At 43.1% G+C, this 25,467-nt stretch overlaps 1 protein-coding gene across 2 annotated transcripts in view; it reads right to left on the reverse strand.

Annotated features, from left to right (window-relative positions):
- The window catches only part of DCX (doublecortin), a gene marked incomplete at its 3' end in the record, with an annotated part of 70,412 nt that overhangs the window by 37,286 nt on the left and 7,659 nt on the right, over positions 1-25,467 (reverse strand). For both annotated transcript variants that reach the window (XM_084293919.1, XM_084293920.1), the window contains exon 2: positions 22,098-22,438. In XM_084293919.1, the coding sequence (XP_084150045.1) occupies positions 22,098-22,438 (341 nt within the window). The remainder of the gene's footprint in view (positions 1-22,097; positions 22,439-25,467) is intronic.

A 25,467-nucleotide genomic window follows, 5' to 3' on the forward strand; every position in this document is an offset into this window, starting at 1 on the left:
CTTATTTTGACGCAAATTTGCCACTGCACTTCTTTTGCCATACGCCAGTTCGATTACAAAGGCTCTCCCCCTTCACTGCTGCCTTCCAGATGCACTGAACTTCCCTCCTGCAGCCTACAAGAAAATGACTTGGCTCCTCTTCCCCTGCTTTCCTTTTATTCCATTACTTCAGGCAAATAAACGAGACTAATTTGCATTAAGTCAGCATATCACTTACAACCCCCCTACACACCTTTTCTTTCCTCTGTGCAAATACCAAAAAAAGCCCAATTCTCATGGTAACTTGCATACTTCAATAGCCATATGCCTTCGTATCCCAGGCGGAAAAAAAGAAAAAAAAAAGATGGATAGAAAGCAAGAGGAGTCATTATAGCAACACCCCACAAAGCAAATACTGCTTGTCTTACAATGCTAAATTTGATTACTGATGTTCAAGGGCTAAATCCCGTTTGAGTTTACTCCTCAGTCTACCAATTTATATAAAAGCTGGAGAAAAGGGGAGGAAAACCTGGCCGAATGCACTGAACTAGGTAAATATGGCATCAGACATTTACCTCCTAGTAATATTGTTTAAGCTTTCAAGATCCAGTATACTTTATGATTCCCCCTGTGATAAGTCTTGGAGTAGCACAGATACAGGTGCCAAGGAAAAAGGTACTGTTTACTTTCCTTGCTCCTCATGAGCAAAACCCCAGCAGAGCAAGGGCAGGGCACTCTAAGTCCCTTCACACCAAACTCTAGCGAGCAAATGCCGGTGACCTATTCAGTAAGGCTGAAATAACAATAGGATTGGATCTCTCTTATAACCAAACAGTTAAAACTTTTGAACCTTGCTGATACACCTGTGCAAGAGAATAAGATAAACTTCTCAGGTTAGGACACTTGTACTGCCCGCAGGGGATCTGGCCTTTAGTGGTAGCTGTGTAAAACCCCTTTACCCACAGCAGCTGTGTTTTTGTGCACAGCTACCTATTGTACAGGAAGCCTCATAAGCATTTACATTTGCAAGAAAGAAGCACCATGCCCCTCAGGCCCCCCTTTGCTCACCCGATTGATGCGTGTTTTATTTCTCTGAGATTGACTTCTCTGCCCATTGGGGTGTGCAGACACATGTCCTTCCTTTCCAGCTTCCACAGCTGCACGTGGAAGCTGCTGTTCACCACCTCCCCGGCAGCTGTACGAACACAAGCTGGTGAAGCGCCTTGACGAGAGCCTGTGTGAACCAAGGCTGCCTCCTGAGAGATGCCACCATAGCAGAAGAGCCCCGTTTTCACTGCTGATTCTGTAGCTCTGGAGAACGAACCCACACCAGACCTCTCCTTAGATCACACTAGCCACAAGCTTCATTCAGAGACTTACACCAATACAGGGCAAGTGCAAACCACAAAGGAAGGTAGAAAATAAAAGTCTTTCTGCTAAATCAGAGGTGTGTCATGTTTACAAATTATCCAGCTGGGGCCAAGCCCCCGGTTTGTAGCAGCTGATACTCTGAGGTGAGCACATCAAGCTTTCTGGTACAACCATACTCACATTTGGAAGTTCAAGACATGGCACTCTGCTTCTCAACCATTTCTTCTTCTCTTCTCGCCAACCATTTTCCATTCAGCACATGAATCAGATTCCTACCTCATCCCCCTCTGAGCAGGTTCAGTGCCCTTACAGCCTGTTACTGCGTTAGAGGTACGTGCTTGTTAACGGCCTCTGCCCAGCACACAAGTGGAGAACAGCATGGAGCAGATGTCTCCTAAGTAAGTAAAGATTCATAATTTCCTCCATAGGAATAGAGGAAATCTGGAATTTCTTCAGAAATCTATTTCCTGCCATGTAAACGGAGAGCTGGTTGGACTGATAAAGTCCAGTTCTGCATACCAGATCCCCTGATGAGGCAGGGACACCTCAGCACTGCCTCCCTGCTCTGCTCTGCGTGCTGTATCTCTGTAAATGCCCTGTGAATTACTGAGCCAAAATCAAATCTAAAGCTAATTCCCTTACCCCCCTGCTGATGGAGCAGAGGAAAAGGGGCTGTATCCTGAGCTAAGGAAAGCCTTCAACAGCAGGATCGTGGATGGCTCACAGTCCCTCCCAGCCGTGCAAACAGAACAAAAGCAATAGAATTAGGAAAGCACCTCTGAGGAAAATTTTTCTTCTACAGCAATCGGGATAAGTCATTTCTTGGAGGCCCTTTCTTTCCTGTTAAACACAGCTCGTTTGCCACAGCCCAAGCGGCTCAGCTTTTCCACTGAGCAGAAGCAACTGCTTAAACAAAGGATTTGCTGGGAGCTCGGTTACATCATTGCTGCTGCTTCGGGCAGGCTGCTGAGGAGGGTGTGATTAACATGTCAGCAGAGATGCTGAATGGTCAGCGCTGGCAGGCTGGCTGCACTGAGCTGCATTCTGCTGGGAAAAGTGTGCTACAAGGATGCAGTTACTTAAAAACTGTTCCGACCTCTTCAGGTCAGAATAGTCAGGAAAGATTTTCCTTCTGCATATTTATTTTTCCACTGCAGAAATGAGGTAGACAAACACCTAGCTTGCTGCCCGGAGCAGCAACGGATGCTGGCTGTAATTGGTCTGGGAGAAAATTGTCATACCGTTTCACAAGGTGGTAATCTCGTGCCTGTGTGGATAAAATGACAGATTTGCCCTGAAGAGGAAACGGGGTAATTGCTGAGACTGGTAGAACAATGCTCCTTTTAATGGTATCATGTTCTAAATCCACCAAACACTCCCCTTCCTAATGCCTTTTTAAATTGTCAGCACTTAAGCAAGTGACAGAAACAACAGTGTGAGGAAGGATGAGGAGAAGCAATAATAAATACATTACTTGGCTTAAAAAGCAGCTTTAGGAACAGATTATCAGCTAGTATAAATCAATAAATCTGCGCTGCTTTTAATAGAGCTTTCCAGGCTTTCTTGCTCTGCAAATAGCACCTCAGACCTTCCCATTTACAGCATCTTAAAATGGTGCTTTGAGGATGCTCTATTGTCAAGAAGGATCTATTTTTCCAACAGGATTCTTGCAAACACAACCCAGCATGTGACAGCCAGGCAACTCCCATGCCAGCCCCATTAATGGATTTCTGCAAGTTCAAGACCCACACACATTGTGCTTTGGGAATATGTTTGCTTCGAGTGGTGTCAGAAATAGCATCTCTACCACTGTGCCAGCTCAGGGAGAATTACACGGGTGCCAGCCACAAGTAATTCTTTTACAGCTCTCCACTGAGAATTCAGCATCTTCCTCCCAAATATCCAGATAAAGGGATAAAAACCTAGAGTATCCCACCTTACCTTTGCAAATAAAGGTAGCTGAGGATACAGCCCCCTGTGTCTCCCATTGAGACCAGACCCAAGAGCAGCACACAAATAGCTAACCGTGTCAGGGAGGTGTTCAAATATTGACGCGAGATGCCCAAAGGACGCCAGTCAGAGCCCAGTGTGACCTGCCATCAACTTCACTGATGTGCAAGGAGCAGGGAAATCGAGCCCCCTCCCAGATCTGCAGTTAGCAGCTGGAGCAGATGAGACAGAGCACAGAGGGGAAGGCAAAGATCCCTCTGCACCATCTGGCAGGCACGAGAAGAGATGCACTCCGGGCCCTACAAAATGGTGTGGCGGTGGCTATTTGAATCTCTGCTGCCCCTGGGATCCCAGCAGCATGGCACCTGCCTCAGGCGTGATGCCCTCGGGAGCTGCTGGCGGTGCACGTGCTGCTGCTGAGCCCCCGTTAGGATGGTGCCTGGGAGTGCCTCGTGTTGAGCGAGGTTCATGGGCAACTGCTGGGGACCTGGCTCACCAGCCCCTTGTACTGGCAGCTGGTGTAACTCCTCATTTTACAGGCAAGGTAGGAAGCCTTAGCCCGGCTGTACAAACTAGTTAAGTGAGTTAAAAAAGCCTGGCCTGTGGCTGAGTTTAAACCCTGCGCTTGTGAACAGCGTGGCTGTCACACCTGGAGCCACAGGGATGCTCCCAGTCTTCACAGGCTCTTTTCTCCCTAAGCTTACAGGCTCTCTAGGATGGTTTCTATCTTGCAGCTACCATTTTAAATCTGGTACAATGTTGGGAAGGCACTATAGTCATATACTTTTTTGCAATCAACAAGAGATACTATTTTTGTGTGAGAACAAGTAGAAAGAGCTGAGATAGATAGCACAAAGCAACACAGGACAGTATCAGTGAAGTGCACTGTGAGGAATCAGAACTGGGAAGGCCTGGAGAGAGTGAACATTTCTCCTCCCTTTTCAATTCTTCCTTGTACTGGCTTGAGATGCAGGTTGGACATAGGTACTGGAGCTCCGTTCAAGATATGATTCAGTGAGGCTGGAAGAAATTTCTGGATTTTGTCATTTCTGGCTTGACTTGCAATGAAATATTTTGTTCTTCCTTATAATTTTCATAATAAATTCTTTTAAGCTCTTTGGCTGAGGTATGTGGTAAAGACAAACACAATCAGTTTAGGCACCTTTGGTACTCTTTAGTACAAAAAAATGCTGGTGCAGGGCATCAAAACAGGAAATATCAACGTTTCTTTAGTCAGGCAGCAAAAATGACATGCAATTATCAAAAACATCAGAAAAGCCCAGAAAAGTCTGCATTTGCAGGAGATCCACACAGAGACTTGATAACTGTTGCAGCTTCCTCTAGGTTTCTCAGGGGTTCCTCAGTGTCACGGAGTGAACCCAGCCAGGACAGGGACACCTGCGTGAGGGAATGGCCCTTCCATGGGGCTGAATGGACACGGGTCACTTCAGCTACATACAGGCACGAGAGAGAAAAAAATAGAGCTCTTGGGGTTACTATGTTGTTACAGATGGGTTTATTCTAAATGACAGAAGCATTTAAATAACTGGGTAACAGTTACCTCCAAAACTGCATTTCTTGCTATATGAGACATTGCTGACTCTTAAATTATAGTTTGCCATAAAGTGGATTTTCCAGTCCTTACTCCACAGGATCGAGCTGGGACAGTGATATCATTTTGAAGGAAAAGCCACAAATGTTTATGTGAGCTACAGTCAAATTTGATTTAAAACAACACAAGTTTTTAGAGTTGCAAAGAACAAAACTTTCCACAGCCAGCTGGCCTGGGAAAAATCAAAGTCAGGCTGTCTTGTGCAGTGGTAGATTTGACACAGTGCACTGGCATTTTGGATGCAAATGCTCAAAGGGTGGCACTAGTAGAATGAACTCTGCAAAGAATAGATATAAAGGCCTGACTGTTGAGGAGCTTCGTTCGTGCACCAGTGAGAGGCAAATCCAAACTGCAGCATCTAGTAACAGCAGGGCAAACAAAGAGCAGACAAGAGAGACTGGAACTGCAAGAAGAGAACGGGACAAGGAATGAAAAGCTTCTGCAGTGAGAAATAAACTAAAACAAAAGGCTGGTTTGGAAAAACTTTGGCAGTGGAAATAACAGGACGCATGTGCACACATTTCTTCCAAATGGCCAGCAAACCCCAGTTGCTTGTAAAGCTGTGCACACATTGTGCTCCGTGTTAGTGGTTGATCCGCAGCTGATTAAGACCCACCCTGTCTGTGCGTGCAGCAGAGGCATCTCGCAAACAGGCTGGGGGAACGACGCTGAGTAACAGCACATCCAGCTGCCTGATCTGCACCCATCATCATCTTTGAAACCAGGAGCAGAAGAGGTACAACTGTGGTCTGAGTCTGATGCTCTCTGTGTAAAGCAATTAATTCTTGGCTGTGGCATGAAGAATGCTGTTGCACCTTTCTTTTCCAAGGTGGCAATTCAGGAACAAGGCTGGTCACCCCATCTGTCACAGAATGCCCTGAGTACATCGGACCGTCACGCTGAAGTGGTCTTCAGGGCCTGTGAAAGTCTTCTGGAAACTTCAGTGCGCTTTGGATGAGGCCCTGCAGCTGGTTAAGAAATAAGTATCCATACCTGAGAGATTAAATCACATGTAGCTAGACAAAGCTGAGTTCAGGGCACTGTCTAGGCTCCCTGTGTGCTACTGCTACAATTCAGCCTTCTCTGAGGTTACGTAACAACATAAAGCAGGGGGTTATGCAGAATGACACCGCACGCACTGACTGACACTTCGTTCAACTCGAGCAGTGCAAGCCCAGCACACAAGGAGCAGTGCCAAGCTGCGAGGCATAACCTGGATGGCTGCAGGGGTCAGGAGAGAATTCTTTTCCTCCCCCTCCTGTAGAGTCAACTCTATCACCCAGGGAGCGTTTCCAGCTAAAGCAAGAAGAGCCAGTCAGGGCCAGGGGCAAAATGAAGGACTTGGGAGGCTAATGGTGTCATTTGGTGTAGCAAATCCCCTGAAATCCACTGACAATTTAGGAACATAATCCCCTCGCTTCTATTAGAATGACATGCTTCAGTCTTCCACACAAACAGGGGACTACAGTTCCCCTATTTCCACAAGCCCACATACAGTGATTTTTCTCAAAATAGGATGCATCGAACTGCCTAGTAGGAATGCCTTTGCCCCTGTTCATAGTGAGGATTAAGGTGTGAAATTCCTATTAGGGCAAGAGGATTAGGCTGCTGCATTTACATAAGGATTTGACACAGAGGATCAGTTCATTGGTGTACACAGGCTGGTGCACAGCCTCTGCAGGGGCTAATAGCTGATGTTTCAGAGGAGGGGGAAAGCTGCTCCTTCACAAATAATACACTTCTGTCTTTTTGCATGGTGCTGCGTGGGGAGGCAAAGTCCCTGATCCCTCCAGTGATCACTCTAAACACTAAAGAATGAGCTACAGGATTGTCCTGACTATTGCCTCCATACATTTACATCTGTAGAAGGAAATGAGAAGGTAGGAGACAAGAAAAACTGTTAGATTTGGAATTGATGAAAGGCAAGGAATTACTACACATTAAAAAAAAAGTCTGTGAAGCAGTAGCTCAGGGATGAAAACTATGGCACAAGTACATAGATTAGAGTGATGAGGTCATTTAAAATGGGAAGAAAAAAAAAAAAAGAAAAAAAGAAAAAAGAAAAAAGAGAGACTATAGCTCAAACACATTTTTTAACAAAAAAAAATACTGTCTGAGTTGCTCTTCACTGAATGGTTTATGTAGTAAGGCCATGAAAGGTAAAGCTGTGCAGGCATGTGGACATAAGAAAAAAAAAATGGACCAAAGCAACCCAAAGTGCCTGCTGTAACACCTATTATTACAACTCATGAAGATGAAGAACTGAAATTCAGAGCCCTCCTTTTCATGATCGGATCAGAAGACTGCTCCACAAACTTAGTCTTTTCCCTCGACAATTCTGCATGCTACATTTAGCAGTGGTAAGCAGGTACATTTCCGCTTCGGTTCCCATTCCTCAATCTTCCTTCACTTAGCCCTAGGAACAGAGCAGCCCAAACTCTCCAAAGATACTTTTATTTCTTTGAACCTCAGGGCTTTTCATCAAGGAAGAAAAACCATGAACCTATAGTGCTTTCTGCTCTTGTGAGTTTAATAGCGGATCCTTTAGCGTATGTAATATATTATATTCTTGTTTATCCACTTCAGTATGCTTCATCAGCCAAACATAAATATTCAGTGCTAGTGTTTACCCGTTTAGCATTGTATAGCAACTTGCATAATTAAATTACCCCAAAGCATAAAATTAACACCTGATGGGAGTCATCTTATTATGATTTATACCTGAAATAAGAAAAAAGTCCTGCAGAAGCAGAGTTTATAGACTCAGTAATTTAGGAATACATTCAGTGGCCATTTTTAACCGTAACAGTAGAAGTAAGGAGAGACCAGCTTCAGCCTTGGCAGTTTTCTTGCCTTTCCCCTTGAAGTGGTGAACACAGCTTCTCAAACCCCGTGAGCACCTCTGCACAAGCCAGCCTGCAGGAAGCTCTTCACGTGCTTAAGAGCTTTGATGCCTCTAAGCTGGCATGCTCGGCCGAGACCCAACGCGCATGCCTGATGCTGGCACTGGCTTCAGAAGTGCTGCAAAGTGCAAGCCGAGCAGCATTCGTCCCCTGTCACCTCTCCCTCTGTACCTTCGTGCAGCCAGGTACACCAAGTCTGGGCCTAAGTGGAAATCAACCCCCTCAAAATCTCTTTAGAGACAATAATAGTTCTTATTAACTTGAGATGCCATAGCCTACATAGGAGCAGTAATAAGAAACCAGAGTTCATAAAACCAAGACCTTTGCCCAGATCATTAAATCACAACACTCTCAGCTCTGGAAGTTATTCATTGTTTTTCTCTTGCGTGAAGTCTGAGTGGTGTATCCTTCTGAGGTAAAAGAAAGTCATTAGCAGCTATTTCATAGATGTGACCCACACAGCTTACGATTATTATAAAGAACAAGCAACCAGGCACACATCAAATTAAGGAACAACGATTCATAAATCCAAAACACAGTCTGACATCTTGCTTTTGTATGGGGTCTGGTAAAATCCCATTTGAAGCAGAACTGGAAATCATGTCTTTCAGTTTTCCTCCTCCATTTGTGCAATACCAGCCCATTTCTGGCACACACTGCCACTTCTCTGACTCAGGCAGAAAAGGTGGATGTTAAAGAAGCCATAAAAAGCATTTGATGGTGCTCCCATTTCTATTACAAGTTGACTTTGATTCAGCTCCCTGCGATTAACAGGAACAAGAGAAAGACAAATAAAATTATCCCAGCTGTTTGTGGGCAGCAGACCTGGCCTCCCAGCTGAGAGCTCTTTGTGCTGCTGAGAGCGTCACCAAGCAACCAGCCCTTGCAGCTGCCAGACGACAAAAAAGAAGTGAGAGCATGACTTATGGAAAGGAAGCACATGTGAAGGGGATAAAGGTTGGGACCGAATCAATCTCTGCTTTGTCTCCTGGCCTAAATACAGCACCAGATAAAAAAAAAGGAGATCACCGTCAATGGGACTCACCCGCTGAGGGGGCAGAACCCGGACGCTTGTTTTGTGTTAGAAGCCAGACCCTTGGAGTACTGAACTCAGGTATCCCATGCACAATATCAGGACACAATGAAAAGATAAGAGATTGAGTCTGTTATGATGCTGTTGAGACTTAGTATTCTTCATCAGCCTTAGCTGGTGGTCCAAAAACCAGCACAAGGTGGTCCACAGTACCTCTGCCAAGACGGCTCTATTGTCCCAGTTGTAAGTTAAACCTACATATAAGGCAAGTGGAAGTGAAAAAAGATCATCTGATAATTGGAACAATATGGCAAAGAAAGCAAAGCAGACAGGCAAATCCCCATGCACGCCAGCAGGGAATCAATAAAATGGGAGAAAAAATGGGTTGATAAATGAACATTCAAACTGTCAACAATGCTTTACTGATTGCTGTAGCCATGTTAGCTCTTAGAAAACTGCTAGAAGTAGGTAGTGGCTATTCTTCTTACAGAATCTGGGCAGTCCTTGATTAAAAAAGAAAAAAAAGGAGGTTGAGATACCTGGCCTATATCATCCCCCAAGCAATCTGTAGTATCATTTAAGTCTTACAGCTGAGTCTTTTTTTTTTTTTTTTAACCAAAAAAAAACAGCTAGGACATGAAAAATTTTTTGAATTTGAACATTAAACACAAATTAACAACCTCATTTCAGTCTCCACATGAGTTTAAATGAGGCAAATCACACCTACCTGAAAATGGCACATTAATTGCCTAAACCTGGGTCACACACTGCAGCTGAAATGGGAGCAATGTGGGAGCGATGCCAGGAGCCCTGAGACCCACTTCTGCTGCTTGAGTATCTGAAGCACACTGCCTCTCTTCCATCATATAAAATATATCCTGTAGCATCGTCTACCTCCTGCTTTTGAAAGTAAGTCTTTGGTGAGTTATGCTTAAAAAAAAAACACACACACAGGTTGGTTTTCACCCGTATTAAATATTAGGAGATCTGTACGTTAGAGCGCAGTGTATCCACTTTTGGGCTTAACTTTATTTTTCCTTGTTTACTGCCTATTTTACACTAAGCTGAACGCTTCACACATGCAGCTGGAAACAACCCAAACAATGAGTATCAGGATCAGATGGGATTGTTTCCAGCATCTGCTTTCTGGAAGAGAAAGCATTTTGAAGAAACACTGTAAAATGGAGCAATGCTGCACTGTTTGGCACTAAATCGCTACCTGCTGCCAACAGCGGTGCAAAAACTTTATGAAGAATCTCACGAGGTGGACAAAAATTCAAGGAAAAGCGGACATTTCAGAAAATGATCCACTTTAAACCTGCAAGAAATGCCAAGGGTGCAAATATCTCTGTTGCTTTAGAGAACTAAAAATAACACTCACCAACAGCCTCTATCAAGACTCTTACACAAATTCAGGCAGCCTTATGGCTTTCATTTGGAGTGTGACACATGAGCGTTTTGCAACCCTCTCACTAGGGTTGTCTAAAGTGAAGGAAAATCCCCCATCCCATTTTCTCTCAGATATTAAAATTCACTGGAAGCAAAAATATGCCTCAATTTTTAGACGGTATTAAGAGATGTAAGTTCTTGTTTCTAATCCATAATGAAGGGCTTTCAAGTAGGCAGGAATAACATTCATAGCTCCTAACGTTGGCTATCTAGCTCAACTCTTTGATACACTTAATTTACATGTAATCCTGCAGTCTGCCAGCAGTTGATAAGGTTCCTGATACGTGCACTTTTGAGGAAGAGAAGTTCAGTCTTCTTACTGCCTTTCTAGGCAGCTGAGCTCCATGATGGAAGGATACTCAGGTTTAAGTTTTCAAACAGATTTTTGCTTCTTAGCCTGATACATACGTCCCCAAATAGCTTTAAAATTATTGAAATGTTGAAATAGCTGCACTGCATTTTTTGGTTCTGCTTCCATTATTAAAATACTTCACAGACTCCTGTAAATACCAGGCAGAATGGAAAGCAGGATGAAGGGCATAATTCCTCTCCACTCCGATGATACTATTTTGGAGACATAAAGACAAAGTGTGAAAATTAGACATATCAAAGGAGTGGTTGACAGATGCTACAAATCCCGAGATAATGTCTATAAGACACACTTGACTGAAGAATGGACAAGCACTCATTAAGAGCAGGATTTTAACAAGCACTCAGTTTCTGTGCCCCAAATGTAAAGAACAGGACGACACAGTTCTGATAAAACCATTTCAAATGTTTCATCACGCAGTGGGGTGAAGTCACCTCTGTCTTTAGTATTAGTATAGATGGTACTCGCCATCAGTGTAGCTACAGCTTCTCTCAACCTCTTTACATAACTAGACACCCTGGACCCCCAAAGGAAGCTACCTTACTGGGTGCCATGTCATTCTGATACCCCAGGCGCAGGCAGACTCCCAGTTTCATATTCATAGGCATATACCACAACGTAGAAGCCATGAAGAGCCACGTAAGCCCAGGTGATTTAGCACTGAGCACTCCATGGTACACACTGACCACTTCAACTTACTTCGTGTTTCACCCATATCCCATTCCTAGCATAATGCATTCACAAAGGAGCTTCCATACACCTTTCTATGCTATCCTACACCTCCTAGTGAAGATTGGAGAGCTGCAAGGCAGAATTTATTTGCTTCCGTCTTCTGAGGGCCACTTGCAAACATGGAGAAGTAAAGTGGAAGGGCATTTAAAAGAATGTTCCTTTCTAAATTTGGAATGCATGCTGTGTGTTCTAGGATGTTATTTTGTTCTGAATCTCTGCTAAGACAATGGTACTAGCCTGTTTCATCAATGCCAATCCTCTCTGCTGAATAATTATATTTAATTTAAAAGCCAAGTATAAGAGTAATTACTAGAACTGTGCATTATTTTGCACTTAACGATCTTCCGTTACACTGCCTGTTCACCTTGGTAAGTCTCCCACTTTTCTCCAAAGTTGCTTTATTGCAATAATTCTTTCATCTTCTTCACCAAGAACATCCATGTCCAGATCACTCAAGACAAAAAACACTGATATCTTGATACTTAATTTTACTGACAAAAAAAAAAAAAAAAAAGTTGTATTTTTGCCCTAGTTTCTTCTAAACATGTCTCCAATCTGTGATAGTATTTTCCCTTCACTTCACTACTTTATATTCCTTAATAAGTTCTCAACACAGCTTTTCCTCATGAGTTTAAGTCCAGATATCCACTGGCTCTCTCCCTCTCCCCATGCCACTGTCCCATTCCTCTGTGTTAATAGATTAACAAAGTGAAAGCTTTTCTTGCAAATTTCCATTTATTCATACTGCGTTATGCTGCGTATTTCATGATTCATTTTAACTTTCATTCCAGTTGATTTATCTAGTATATCAGGTGTGTTTCCTAGGGAACTTTCAGCACCAGCCCTACAGAGGAGAATGGGTACACCCATCAGTCACCCTTCAGCAACACCATGAGCACGAGGGCCTGGGGAAGGGCCCGAGAGGTTACGTCTGGAGCACGAGGGTAGCGATAGCTCGAAGCAATGCTTCTTTCACAGCAACACACACATGCCACAAGATGCTTTCCTAAGCCAATTACTCTTTCCTGTTCAGAGAACCCAAATAAAAGACAGCTGCTCTCCCAGTATCAGTTAGCCTGGCTGGGTGTTTCACGTGGTGGCTTGGACTGATCCCTCCCAACCAGGGAGCAGTGTCTGCAGCGAGGCAGCAGCAGCACCAGCGCTGGGGACCCTGGCAGCCGCAGGGGACGGAGCCCCAGACAGGCAGCACAGAGCAGATGGCGAGGCCAGGGGAGCACAGGGAGGGAGCTCGGAGTCCTGCTCTCCCTGCTGCCCTGCAGGCTCACTGGCTGCATAATTATTCCTGCAGAGCCACTAAAGCTCGCTGTGTTCATTGTCCTTCAGATAACAGCCCAGACCTGGGGACGGGAAGGATTGACCCCTCATGCCAATTCTGACTGAAGCAAAATGCCCTGAAAAAAAAAAAAAATCCTTCTAATGAATGGTGCACATTATCTCATCCTCCCCATGTCTAGTTTTTGTTCATAACTAGGTCCTCCACTGGGGGAAGAAGAGAAAAATGACTGAAAAACAGGTTACATCTTACACTCACTAGTTGAAAAATGTCCTGAAAATGTGTGTGTGGCATTTTTCAAGATAGAAAGCAATAGAAAAGCATCATGAACCAACACATACATACTTCCTATTTATTTTAGGATAGCTGGATAAATTGAAAGCTGTTAATAACAAAGATTTGCATTTATTTCAAAGCATAATGTACAAGTAATGAAATATGCTTTCAAAGCGCAGTTAAAAACTCTGTTAAAATGCCTTTTGTTTATTCGAGTAAGAGAAGAAGAAACAACAACTAACATGACTCAAGGTTCTCACCTTCAGAGCACAACAGTCCCTGGGTTTCTTTAAGAGGAGAACTTTGATTACTTGGACAGCAAGCTGAGCTGCAGAGTTGTGTCCTGTAGCACTAAAATTTATTTACAGGGATAGATACACGTCCATACACTCTTACACACCCTGTTTGCTGTTAACCAGAAAATGAGAAGTACGTCTATTGATTCAGAAAAGGCTGTGTTCACAGGGGAGAGGGTGTGTCTCCTGGCTTGCAGTGCTGAATGCTCTGGTTATTAGCCTTGCTCATTTTTCCCTATTCAGTCTGAATTCAGAGCTAAGCAAATTTCCAGGAGCAGGCCTGCAATTCCAGCTCTGTATGCTAATCAATTCGATGCAGCTTGAGAAGCCCTGAACACAAGCTGGAATAGCCCTTAGCTTTCATGGCTTGTCTTTGCACTTCTCCACATATGCAGGCCTACCTTAGCCAATTCTGAAAATCTGGATGGACTGGATCCAACTTTTTTCCTCCTAAACTCCTTTAGACATGCTTTTATTACATTTCTGTGCCAATATCTTTCGTCACCCCTGGCAGACACAAGGGTGGCTGGAAGCTGTTATCCTCTGCACACGAGCAACGCTATCACTTGCCCCAAACAGAGACCTTTGAACGATGCTTGCAGTATGTACAAACACATGAGGCTCTGGACAAGCTCTCCTGCTCAATCTGTGCCCCTTGTACCATGGATTCATTTCCTAACACCTAGGCTCCATCAAGACACACGTACTACATACAGTAAAAATCACTAGTTCGGTTTTGCGTGTAGTTTCAGAGACAAGGAAGGAACTACTGTTGTGCTGGCTGATAGCACTATCACGCTATTTCTTGCCAGCCCCTGCAGTTTGGCTGCATGCCTTACCCAGAGCTAGTGCAAGCTCTTCCGAAAAGAAGATGAGCTGTCGTAGCTTACCCACTATAGAGTGAAAACAGGCTTTTGATCAAAGGCCAAGAAGAGCTGGGAAGGGAACAAATGGATTCAGACGGACAAGAAGAGGTGGAACTTGCCACGAGGTGTGGAATGCAGCACCAACTGCAATCAGATTCTTGAGGTCTCTCGTGCTGGGTATGGTCAGGGGAGTGTTTGTTGTTTTGGGGCACTAGAGCAGGTTGGGAGACATGAGCAAACGTACCGTACACGATGCCACTCAGAGCATAAGAACTAAGGACTCAGCCCCATCAGAATGAACAGGGCATTTCCCCAGTACACAGGGGAAAGACTACGTGCATTTGTTTCTACCTTGTGACCAAAATGAGACGTCTACTGGATTCCAAGCATTGAGGTAGATGTTTGCTCAGAATACGTTCAGCATACCTGCTGCCTCTCAGAGGTATCCTATTCACACTGATGGGATTTCTACCTGAGGACCAAAAAGCAACCAGAATCTTCTGCTTCACGTAATGATACAAATTACCAATGAAAAAAAAAAAATAAATAGAAGTCTTTCTTGGCCTGTCTCAGCTCCTGATATTCAACCTAATTTTCCCTTGCTCATTTTCAGCCCATTTATTCCTAGATAAACCCTCTGGCACTACAGTGAATAATCCTCTTCTCTCCTGGGATTCAGAGTGAAAAGGGAACATGTCAGTCTATGACAGAAAGAACTGCCAAAATAAAGATGCTGGTGAGGACTGAATTTTTAACGTACATCTCTTTCGGGGTGTGAATAGCACCAGGATTCAGTAATAGGGGCCATGTACTTCTAGGTCACCAGGTCAGATCTGACTGCATCCTCCAATAATTTTGACAGCCTGCCATCTGTGATGTAAGTAGCAGGTGTTCATGTGTATCTCGGTCAATACATGTCTACTAGCAAGGCTTGCATTTTTAGAAAACCCACAATTTTTAGCAAGCAGCACTGAAGCCTGCTTCTGGACTTGGATTCTCACTGCCTTAAGTGGACGATAGAGTCATCACAGCTTTTGCCAGTGTTTACAGAACAAAAAAACGCCAACAAATAGTGCCAGAGGCCTGCTGGATGGCAAGCAGGAGCACGACACCTTCTTCCAAAACAGGAGGCTGAGGGAAAGCAATGGAAAAATATCTGCCAAAGGTTTAAAGATGATGAGCTCCTTCGCTGTCTCCCTGTTTTCTGCACACGGCTTGGGGAGATTTTTTTTGGAGACGACACCAACGGCAATCACATCAGCCCCAATGCCCACATGAGAGGAGACATGATCAAGACTTGAGCTGCTGAGATCAGACTGCTTCTGCTTTAATAAATACGGGAATTAGCACACAGAGGCTGCACACAGGGCAGCCTCTCAAAAAAATAAGAAGTGTCACCTTTTCTGAGAGTGTCACCTTCAAACTGCACACAACAGAGCCAGGTTAAAAAAAAAAAAAAAAAAAAAAAAAAAAAAAAAAAGTAGGACAGGAAAACTGACTGAAGTCTGTCCATAGACCCCAACACTTCAAACAGCCCGTCCTCAGTGGGGAATAAGAATGAAAGACTTGATTTACTAATTTATCTGTCTGCTCCAGGAACAGCTCCAGCCATGGGCAGCAGGTCTGAGGCAAAGCATTATTTACTCCCAGAGCCACCTCTGGCAAGGATTGATCCAAAGCCATATACACGAGCAGGAATTGGACAAAATGCTTATAACATTGTGATCTGCTAAATCCCTGAAGCAGGACACTCTTTGTTGACTTGTTTTTAAACAGACTACAATGCAAAACAATTGACCAGCTATTTAGTTGTAGCTATTTAATAAACCTGTTTAAAGCAGTAACTCTTCAGATTGACTAGAGGTGGAGGGCACTGTTCTCTCGTTGGCAGCAGTTACCACGGCATCAGTGTGACAGGGTTAGGGCATTTGCCACCTGTCTGTAGTTGGCACCGTACTGAAGGCACCAGCTAGGTAGTTTGGCTAGCAAGGTTTCAGCAATAGTGCCTGATGGGGCCACTCTGGGGCAGACATCGGTGTCCCAGCCAGGCCCTTTTAGCCCAGATTCTGTGGCCTACAGACCTATATAAACAAAAATTAAGAAGCATAAGGTTTCTGAATAATATCTCAGAAAATCTTCTGAATATTTTATCTTAAGTACTTAGATACACGTTCATGGAAGCCTGGCTTATTCACTGTAGTGTATAATCAAATCCTGGAGGGATACCTGAGGACTAATTGGTTTTGTCTGTGTTAGTGTCTAGTCATTGCATGAATCAGGCAATGCTGAATTTCGAGCTTAGACTAAGAGCTCCCTAAAGATAGAGAACCAGGCTGCCTTGTCTGGCCGTGTAAGTGGTTTGGGTTCAGAAGTTCTTCAGCCCATGCATTATTACTTACCCTTCTTGCCATGACAGTTGCTAGTGAGGAATCATCTCACACAAACAGCCTGAGTCAGGGCAGTCTGCAAATGCAACGAGGAGGAATGAAGCAGGGACTTAATCTTCATTTGAAATGCTCTGGCGGGGGAGGTGGCTATGGGCAAATCCGCCTGGGCTATTCCTCTGCTAGTGCTGAGCCAGACCTGTCCTGGTATCAGGATGGGAGGCCTATGAAAGGCCTGCCAAATCTCAGCAGTTAACAAGAAGCGCTTACAAAGGACTAAGAGAACGATGCAAAGCAGATACAGTTTCATTGTTACGGCTTTATGCAGCAGGGAAGGAAGACAGGACTCACCTCTCCCCATTAGCACCAGCTGTTGTAGAGCCTTTTGCAGGAGGCAGAATACAAAATACATGTGCACCCATCTCCTATTCTTCCCTCCCATTTGTTTTGGGGCTAAATCTTCCCCAGCTTTGCAGCAGTGCATGAAACTTTGTTCTGGGGTTGCTTCAATGCAGTTTTTCAGTATCCACATGGGCAGTTGTGAAGTCTCAGATGGATGAGGAGTTCCCCATCCTACCGCAGGATGTGTCAAACAAAGCAAACCCATTTGTTTGCTTTAAAGCCCTGAACCTCATGCCTCAGGGTGTAAGTTAACTATCTGCAGGGCTCTCTCTAGAGGGAAGGTTGGTTGTTGTGTGTTTTTTTTTTAACCTGATCCTTCAGCAATGCAGATGTTACTAGGAGTTATTCACCTTCCTGAGCATCAACTACAAGTCACAGCAGTTGGAAACATTTGTATTTTTGGTACAAATCTCATCCTGTGTCACATTAACAAAAGTAAATATAATCAATAGAGCTACACTAACCTGGCAACAGAGTCCATTGCCAGCACTGACACTTGAGCAGGGAAAATTTTACTGATTTTTTTCCAAATACCAGCTTAAAATCAATGCAGCAACTCCAAAGTTTATCTAGTTTCTCAAGTGCAGCTTGCATAGATACATCCAGAGTAGCTTTTTACAAGTAGTGCAGCACCAGAAGCTGCTTTACCAACTACTTTGTTAGCTGTTACCTGGAAGTATCAACCTTTAACTTACTGTGAGCCTAGTAATCCTGCTTCTCCCTCTTTGCTGCTGCTGCCCTTCCTGCGATGCAAGTCATCTAAACTGAAATGGCAACTTCTCCTCTGGACAGGAGAGGTGGGCTGGCCTCCTATGCATTTGCATCTGCTTTGCAAACAGAAAGATGAACTCCACTCATCACCTGCCACATGGAATCCTTATCAAAGCAAAGATTGCTAGAGGGGAGCATTTCATTAAGACTAGAAATTCTTTCGGGAGCACAGTCACAAGTGCCCTGACATATAAAAATGTATATAACTTCATCTAGCGAGACAACTAACACTCGGATGGAACAGAAGCACTTTGTCTGGGTTAGATAAAAACCAATAAATAGCACATGTCTAACTCCTCCCTGTGCATGAAGATTTTGAAGTCCAGAAGAGGTCATCGTATGTTGTTATGACTAAGAAGACATTCAGTTGCCCTGCTTGTTAACCAGAATCTCTGTAACTATAGGGAACTAGAGCCTGCAAGCTCAAACCACCTGAGCAGCACCTTATTCTGCTTATTTGGTGATAGTAATTGATGGAAAGGAGTATTTAGTTAATTAAGACATGGCAATATATCAGCTAGAGGAAAAACTAGAAGGACTTCCATACCACTGAAAGTATCTTAATGTAAGGTAGGACATTAATTTTTGTTGCTACATCTCTTTGTATACTTGCTGAATGTCTCAGACTTTGGAATGCAAGACTGGGCAGGAGAAGAGAAGTTCAGTATGTACAGAAGACATTAACTTTCACAGTTCATTTCTTAAAGCAGGAATGAGTGCTGACAAACACCACCTGCAAAGCAAGACGCAGAAAGAAGATGGGCTGTCAGTCATGAAATAGCCTCCTCTCTTCCTTACAAACACCTATTTATTGTACACCACAGTGAGAAGCTCAAGCACAAACGGGACAGTAAATCTATACAGCATTTGCAAGCTCTAGTTGAGACTACTGTATTCAAAATATTTGAATACAACTTCATCCACAAACTCAAATTCCGTTTTCTAATTCAGTTCAGCTACAAGAGGAAGAAACTGCCATCATGTGTTTACAAAATAGCCGGTGCTCCCAAGAATCCAGACTTATTTGGGACACTGATATAACTAACAGTTTAAAAAAGGGAATCTGCCAATACAACTGTTTTCCAACATGGCCCACAGATCACACCAAATTCAATCCTGAATACACACAGAAATTATATTATACATATCTCAGCACAACAGAACCTGTAGACATAAAATCAAACACTGAATGTGATCCCCCGTATAAGTTTTTGTTTAAAGCATCAAATTCTTTGGCATATACCATATCCTATACAGCCATATAAAAATAGTTCAAAAGCTAAGTGTCTATTGTGATTCTGTCATGACTCTTCTTTGGCCAACAGTTTGAAGCCCCTTTTGAGTTCTGGGGCTTTTGTCAAGAGCTGGTAATATATTCCGAGAAGAGAAGGAGCTCGAGTACAGACAAGACTGGGCACAAGGCATTAGAGATACACACGAGACCAAGTGAAATAAGCTACTTAAACACAAGATGCGAATTTAGCAATTTCAAAAGGACAACAGTACTCAAAAAGGCAACAATCCAAGATACAAGAAGCACAACTTCCTAAAATGACCTCATCCCACTGCTGTTTTGAGTGCTATATTTATTCAAATGTACCCCATCCGGCTCTCAATTAACTGCTTTCTCATTTCCAAATGCAGGTCTGCAGTGCAGAGAAGTGTAATTATTTACACACCACTCCATCATTGCCACTACTGTCTGTACTTCTAAAGCATCTTGATTACTCTACTGATGAGCACCATGGAAATGCCTATAAATAATCATCTCCCCTCATTAAGTTACAGTTCATGGAGTGGGGAAGGATGATTTTCCTTTGTATGTTCCTTTCGTAAATTTTATCGTTTCACAACAGAGGGAGTAACATGCCTCTGATGACACTCAAAGAGACAGACTGTCAGGATTCTTGTCAGCATTTCAGCTGCGAGCGGCTTGCACTTCTGTATGAATATTTTCTCCTGAAAATAAAGTGCCGTTTGTCAGAATTAGGCATTCAAGACTGTTTTTCTAATGTCAGATTCAGACATGCAAAAACCTTTAGTATCACATCAGAAGGTCAGACTTTATGGAGCAGTATGTCATGGAAACCTTAACAGCAAACACTGCTCTCACAGCAGAAGCTCCTGGCTTTAGCTTGCAACCCTGAGAACACACATGGGGGGGAGATTTCAAATGAACTTAGATTAAAATACAAACATCGAAGGAAACCTTCCAATAAGAACAAAGCACTGGTAAATAGATTTGATCCTCAGGGATCTGCAACAATAATTGATGCCACAAATATCAAACATTCCATTGCTGTCAAATCACAAAATCTCATTCCTCTCATTAACCACAATACTAAATGCACATTTGCATGCAGTGAAACTGCTGGTGGTAGCTCTCTAACACAATGAAATATCACGTCATAAAATGGTGAATTTTAAAGCCAGTAAAACAAGCTGAATGGGGTGTCTTCACTCACTGAAATCAGATTCCTGCAACAAGAAGCAATTGTGAAGTTCTCACACCACCCCAGTGAACAAAGTACCAAGGCACGAGTCCCCATATGGGTATCAGAGCTTGCTATGAGGAAAGCAAAGTTGCCTTCTATTTTGGGATTCAAGGAGAATCATATGTCTGTGGCTGCTATGGACAACAGTCTGCAGTAGGAATTGCTAAATTCCCTAGATCTTTGAGCCCCATGCTCAGCCATGTCCCCATGCAAGGCAGCGACTTGAGCACTGGATCGCTTTCTGCCCTGCAGCAGCATTTCTCTAGGCAATCTGTAACTGAAGAGCAAGCAGCATTTCCCAAATTTCTGTTTAGGAATTAGCACAATGTCACAGGCTGGTCCAGCCAACAGGCCATAAGTACAGTCCAACTTATCATCTGATTCAGTCTTGCTCACGGAGCTGGAGAGGAAAACTATTCTTACTCCTGCAAATAGCTTAGAGAAGGAGAACAGAATGGTCTGACAAATTCATGAAGCATTCTTATTTCCATGCTCTGTCCAAAGCAGCACCTCACCTCCAACATGTTGGCTATTTCAAACAACTGAAACCATTTAGTGCTTCAGATTAAGATCTTGATCCACAACTGTCAGTGCAACAGCACTCTGTCAGCAGGAGGAGGCAACTGCTTTCGGGTCAGATCCATCCATCAAGCACTTTTTAAAGCTGCCGTGATTCAAGATGCATGGTCTTGTGCCCACATACCATTTTCCTCAAAGAGGAAGGATCACTTGTCCCGCCCCTCCCTCTTCCCCCAGCCACTTTCAGGGTTCCCAGTACAACGCTCCCTGTATCCCTGCTTACTTACAACACACTGCCAGCTTAGCTGGAAAGTCACCCACCCCTGTATAAGCTATGCAACTTATGAAGAAAAAGTGCTGAATATCCAACAGGCTAGAGTGACATGCTCCGTTCAAGCTCCCAAATACTGCACCTGGACTGGGACACCTCATGAACAAACGTTTGGTGCTGGAAGGACGAACATTTTCATTTGTAAAGGCTACATGTTGTTTGAACACACTGCCTAGTGTTGGCAAGGTATTTGAATAATTTTCTCCAAAGACAGGAGCGAGAGTTAATTTAAAGCAATAGTAGTAAACCTTAGAATGGCCAGTGTCCTACCCCAACACAAGAGGTGGAGCAGGAAAAACAGATGCAAAAATAAGATTATCTCTCAGTTCCAGAAGACACAGAACTATTAAATTAAGCTCAGAATTTTCCTTGAAGAACCTAGCTCTTCCCAGTCCTCTGAGTTATCCTCCACATTCCTTTAAGTGTTTTCATAGATACAGTAATATGAAATGTCTTATTGCTGTATAGCTGCTAATAAGAGACAGATGTGTCATTCAGTTCCAGGAAAATGTAGACATGAAGCACATTATGACAACCCACTAAATATTTTTGACCCAAATCCCTTTCTGCATGTTATCTCTTTATGCATTTAGTCAAGAAAATGCAACATAGTTCCATATTTTTCCTGCTAATTACTGAGCTAGCCAAAAGAGAATGCGTGTATCAACTGCTTTATCTTAGCAAGGCCAAAGCAAGTCAAACAACACATTCACTTAGTGAATCCAGAGCTTGAGAGCTCCTGCAATTACTTCAGAGCTAAATCAACTGGTGGCTGCGAGCCGAACTCCCCATGTTATTTATTTAGCTAGTCCGGAAGACACGCACTGCACACTGGCGTGCAGGACAAAGCATCTGTTTCACTCAGACGGTTGGCTGCATTCTTTACTTGATATTAATATCAGTGAAAATTTAGCAACTTAACCACTGGCATGGGAAGTCTGAATTTTAAGAGAACAGATGGCAGTGATCATCTCAGGTTAATTTTAGGCTTCAAAAATTGCTCTTAGTCAGCAAAGTGTCAAGATAAGAGGAAAATAAAAGGCAACATCTGTAAAATCTCCTACCTGTTTCCCGTCCAGAGTATACAGCTTTTTGACCACTCCTGTCTCCAGCTTGATAGCTTCAGTGATATCAGTGAGAACTTGCTCAAACGAATGGGCAGTCTTCTTGTTCAAGAGCACACGGACTGCTTTCCGGGGCTTCACCCCGCTACGGATGATGGTTACCAGCTTGGGCCGCACAAAATCTTTGTTCTCCTTTGCCTGGGCGCTGTTGCTGCTGGCCAGAGACTGAGGTGCTTTCTGGTTGGCAGACGTCTTCACGTTGACAGACCAGTTCGGATTGACATTCTTGGTGTATTCCACCTTCTTGAAGAAGTTGTCAGATGAGCAGACATAACTTTCACCTTTTGAAAGAAATAAACACACAGTTCTTTCCATTAGACTCCTGAGAAACAGAAACTACACATCTTTCTCCCATTAACTATGCAAAACATTACTCATTGTTTTCATTAGAACTTCCATGTCAGCTTGTTATTAAAAGTCAATTTTATAATGTATATGCTTATTTGAAATATAATCTAGCATTTCCTGAAAGTAAGCAAGTCACACAACTTGCATCAGCAAATACATACCATCACTCAGTCACGTGAACCAGGGGTTAAACAAGATTGAGAATCGTAAAGATATTAGGTACCTGAAGATGCAACTAAGCTGTCTAAAAGCTCCTAACCACCTAATTAATTTAATCACCTAAATTATTTTGTAAATCTACCAGCTCCCTCTCCATCTTTACAGACCTAGCTACGGCTACAGTCTGTCACCCCTTACTAAGAGGGTATCAACATCCGTCCACAAGGCACCTCTTTTGTCAAGGCTGAAGAATGATGAAAATCCAGTACTGAGTAACCTCTACCAAAAGCAGCTTTGATAAAGCTAGCAGGCAGAGCAAATATGCTTCGCTGTAATGTCATTGGTCTATTAGAAGTCAGACCTACTGGCAGCTGAGATAGAATACTACACCAAATACCACTGCTTGCTTTAAAATGGCTGGTACCAACCAAAAATACACTCAATCCAAAATTAGACATAGTAGAGAAGGGTTAAATGTTGCACAGTCTTATTAGTAATTCACTATATATATATATACATATATATAGATATCTCCCATCCAAAATTAGTTTCAAGCTTTGTCTGTAATTTATAGGATCCTATCTACCTAAGGTTTTATGATCACCTTAAAGAAGGATTTGTAGGATCTTCTTTGGGGCCTGCAAATCTGATGGATCCTAGAGGACTTATTACTAGAATGAGACTGTAAAAACAGTCTCCCTAAGGGAATGTAGCTGTCTAGTCTGAAATGACTCAGGCTGCTGAGCATTTGAGAATGCACTAAAAAAAAATAAAAAAATAAAAACAGCAGTCATTGCTAGAGGAAGAAGCTTTTGTCCTTTGTCTCACCATTAGACAAAATTTTAATAGGAACTGAAGGCATAACATGGGTACCTGTAGGGTCTTAGGGAGTTTCTTTTGGTGCTTTATTGGATTGATCTTACAGAATGAAGTTCTTTAAACAATGTGATAGCTTTTAAATCAAAATATAGATTTAACTATTTTGAATAAGAAAAAAATCCTTCTTCAAATGCAGACTAGCTGCATTTCCTTATCGGTTACCTACTGCAAACTCTGTGGCCTGAATAACTTTGAAAAGTCTGCCTAGCACCTGAACCTTGCCTTCTACCAGGGGATCTTATAGGACAGGATCTGATGTCTAATCAGCTGGGGTATAAATATGGATTTCCAAAGAGCCCACCAATTTCCATGAAGAAGTTATGGTCCAGGCATGTAACGCATACCTGGTACACAGTGTTCATGTAGTTATTCTCCAGCTGACTAAATCGCATTTTTGATGGACATACTCCTATGATCCGTTCAAAGACTACATGGGAAGACAACTAACAGATAAAATGCCATAGAAGCCTTTTAATAGGCTTAAAACAAAGGGATACATAGTACTTATGTCCTTCCTACTGTGCTGTTTGATGTCACTAGCAGCCATGGAAACAATGCAGAATGGTTTTAGGTTTTTGTTTGTTTGTTTGTTTGTTTGTTTTTCCCTGATTTTGTATCCTGTTTGCCAGAAAGTGGTGAGTGGTGAGTGATTACACCACCAGCAGCAGCCATGTAGTGACCGAGATCATCTATCACCAAGAAGGAGATATTGTTTTCCCTTCTGAAGGAAGAACAGAACTACAACAGAAATACAGAATGCAGGAAGCTGCCAGGCTTCATGTTGAACACTACTAGTTGGGCATTTTTTCAACTCGTGTACCCCACACTAACATAACCCTATCAGGAGGTCCTGGTGGCCTGACCAAAGAATACCAATCTATATTTGGGGCATGCATGCTGCCAGAAAAAAAAAAAAAACTCAGACTATGAGGTTCTCATAGCTGAAGCTCCTTAGTGTCTCACATTGCTCAAATTGGATGCAATAGAAGCACAGATACCCCAAAGTGTTCCATACACTGTAAGGAATTCCCACTGGAAATAGATTGTTTTTCAAAAGCACTCAATTCGATGAATCTTTCTCATTAATAAGTGATAAGCTGTGGTTTATCTACCTGCTTCAGCCAAGCGGCATCTGGTGTGGAGGGTGCCTGTGCTTCTCTCAAGTTTCACAACAAAGCATGAAGCACAGCAGAGTTTGGGATGCTCAAATTGGGGAATTAACTCCAAGAACCTGAGCCTCCCTGAGCCAATAACTCCCAGGCAGAGGCGCTCCATGGAACAGTAACATGATGCTCTGAGAAAAGGGATTCCTGTGTTTAAATGCAATACTAGGAATAAGTGACTTGAGTACTACTCTTACCTCTGCCCTAGGCCTCCCTGTGGAAGCTCCTGACCTGTGCCTCTGCTTCCCTACCTGAAAAGTAGAAGTAGCAATACCTGCTGCTGAAGAGCTGCCAGGCTTGACTACAAGCTGTTTACATAATACTTTGGGATGCAACAACGAAAAATGTATGTATTTGTGCTGTGTCCTATCAAACCATGAGGTCTTACAGTATATTTTCTATTAATAAGTCCATATTTTATATTAAGCAAAAGAGATTATTGGTCTGTTTAGTAGAGCTAGCTGTCCAGTGTATTTAGAACAGCATACGCTGAAGGCAGTAATGGCATAAGGCAATACTCCTCTGCTAGGCTTTGTTTCCACAAATGCAGTATTAGGTCACTGTATACACACTTCGAGATTACATCACAGTCACAAGTGGAAAATCTAATCAGCTTTTTCACTTTGTTTCATGTAACCAACCCCTAGTGGATATTTTACTGAATTCTAAAACTGGCCCAAAATTTGCTTGGAGTGACATGGCTCTGCCCTTCAGCATAGCAGCTCTTCTCAGCATCATTTCCAGTTAGAGCAGGATAGCTC

The sequence above is a fragment of the Netta rufina genome (genome assembly GCF_964035555.1).
Source record: "Netta rufina genome assembly, chromosome: 12".
Taxonomy (NCBI): Eukaryota; Metazoa; Chordata; class Aves; order Anseriformes; family Anatidae; genus Netta; species Netta rufina.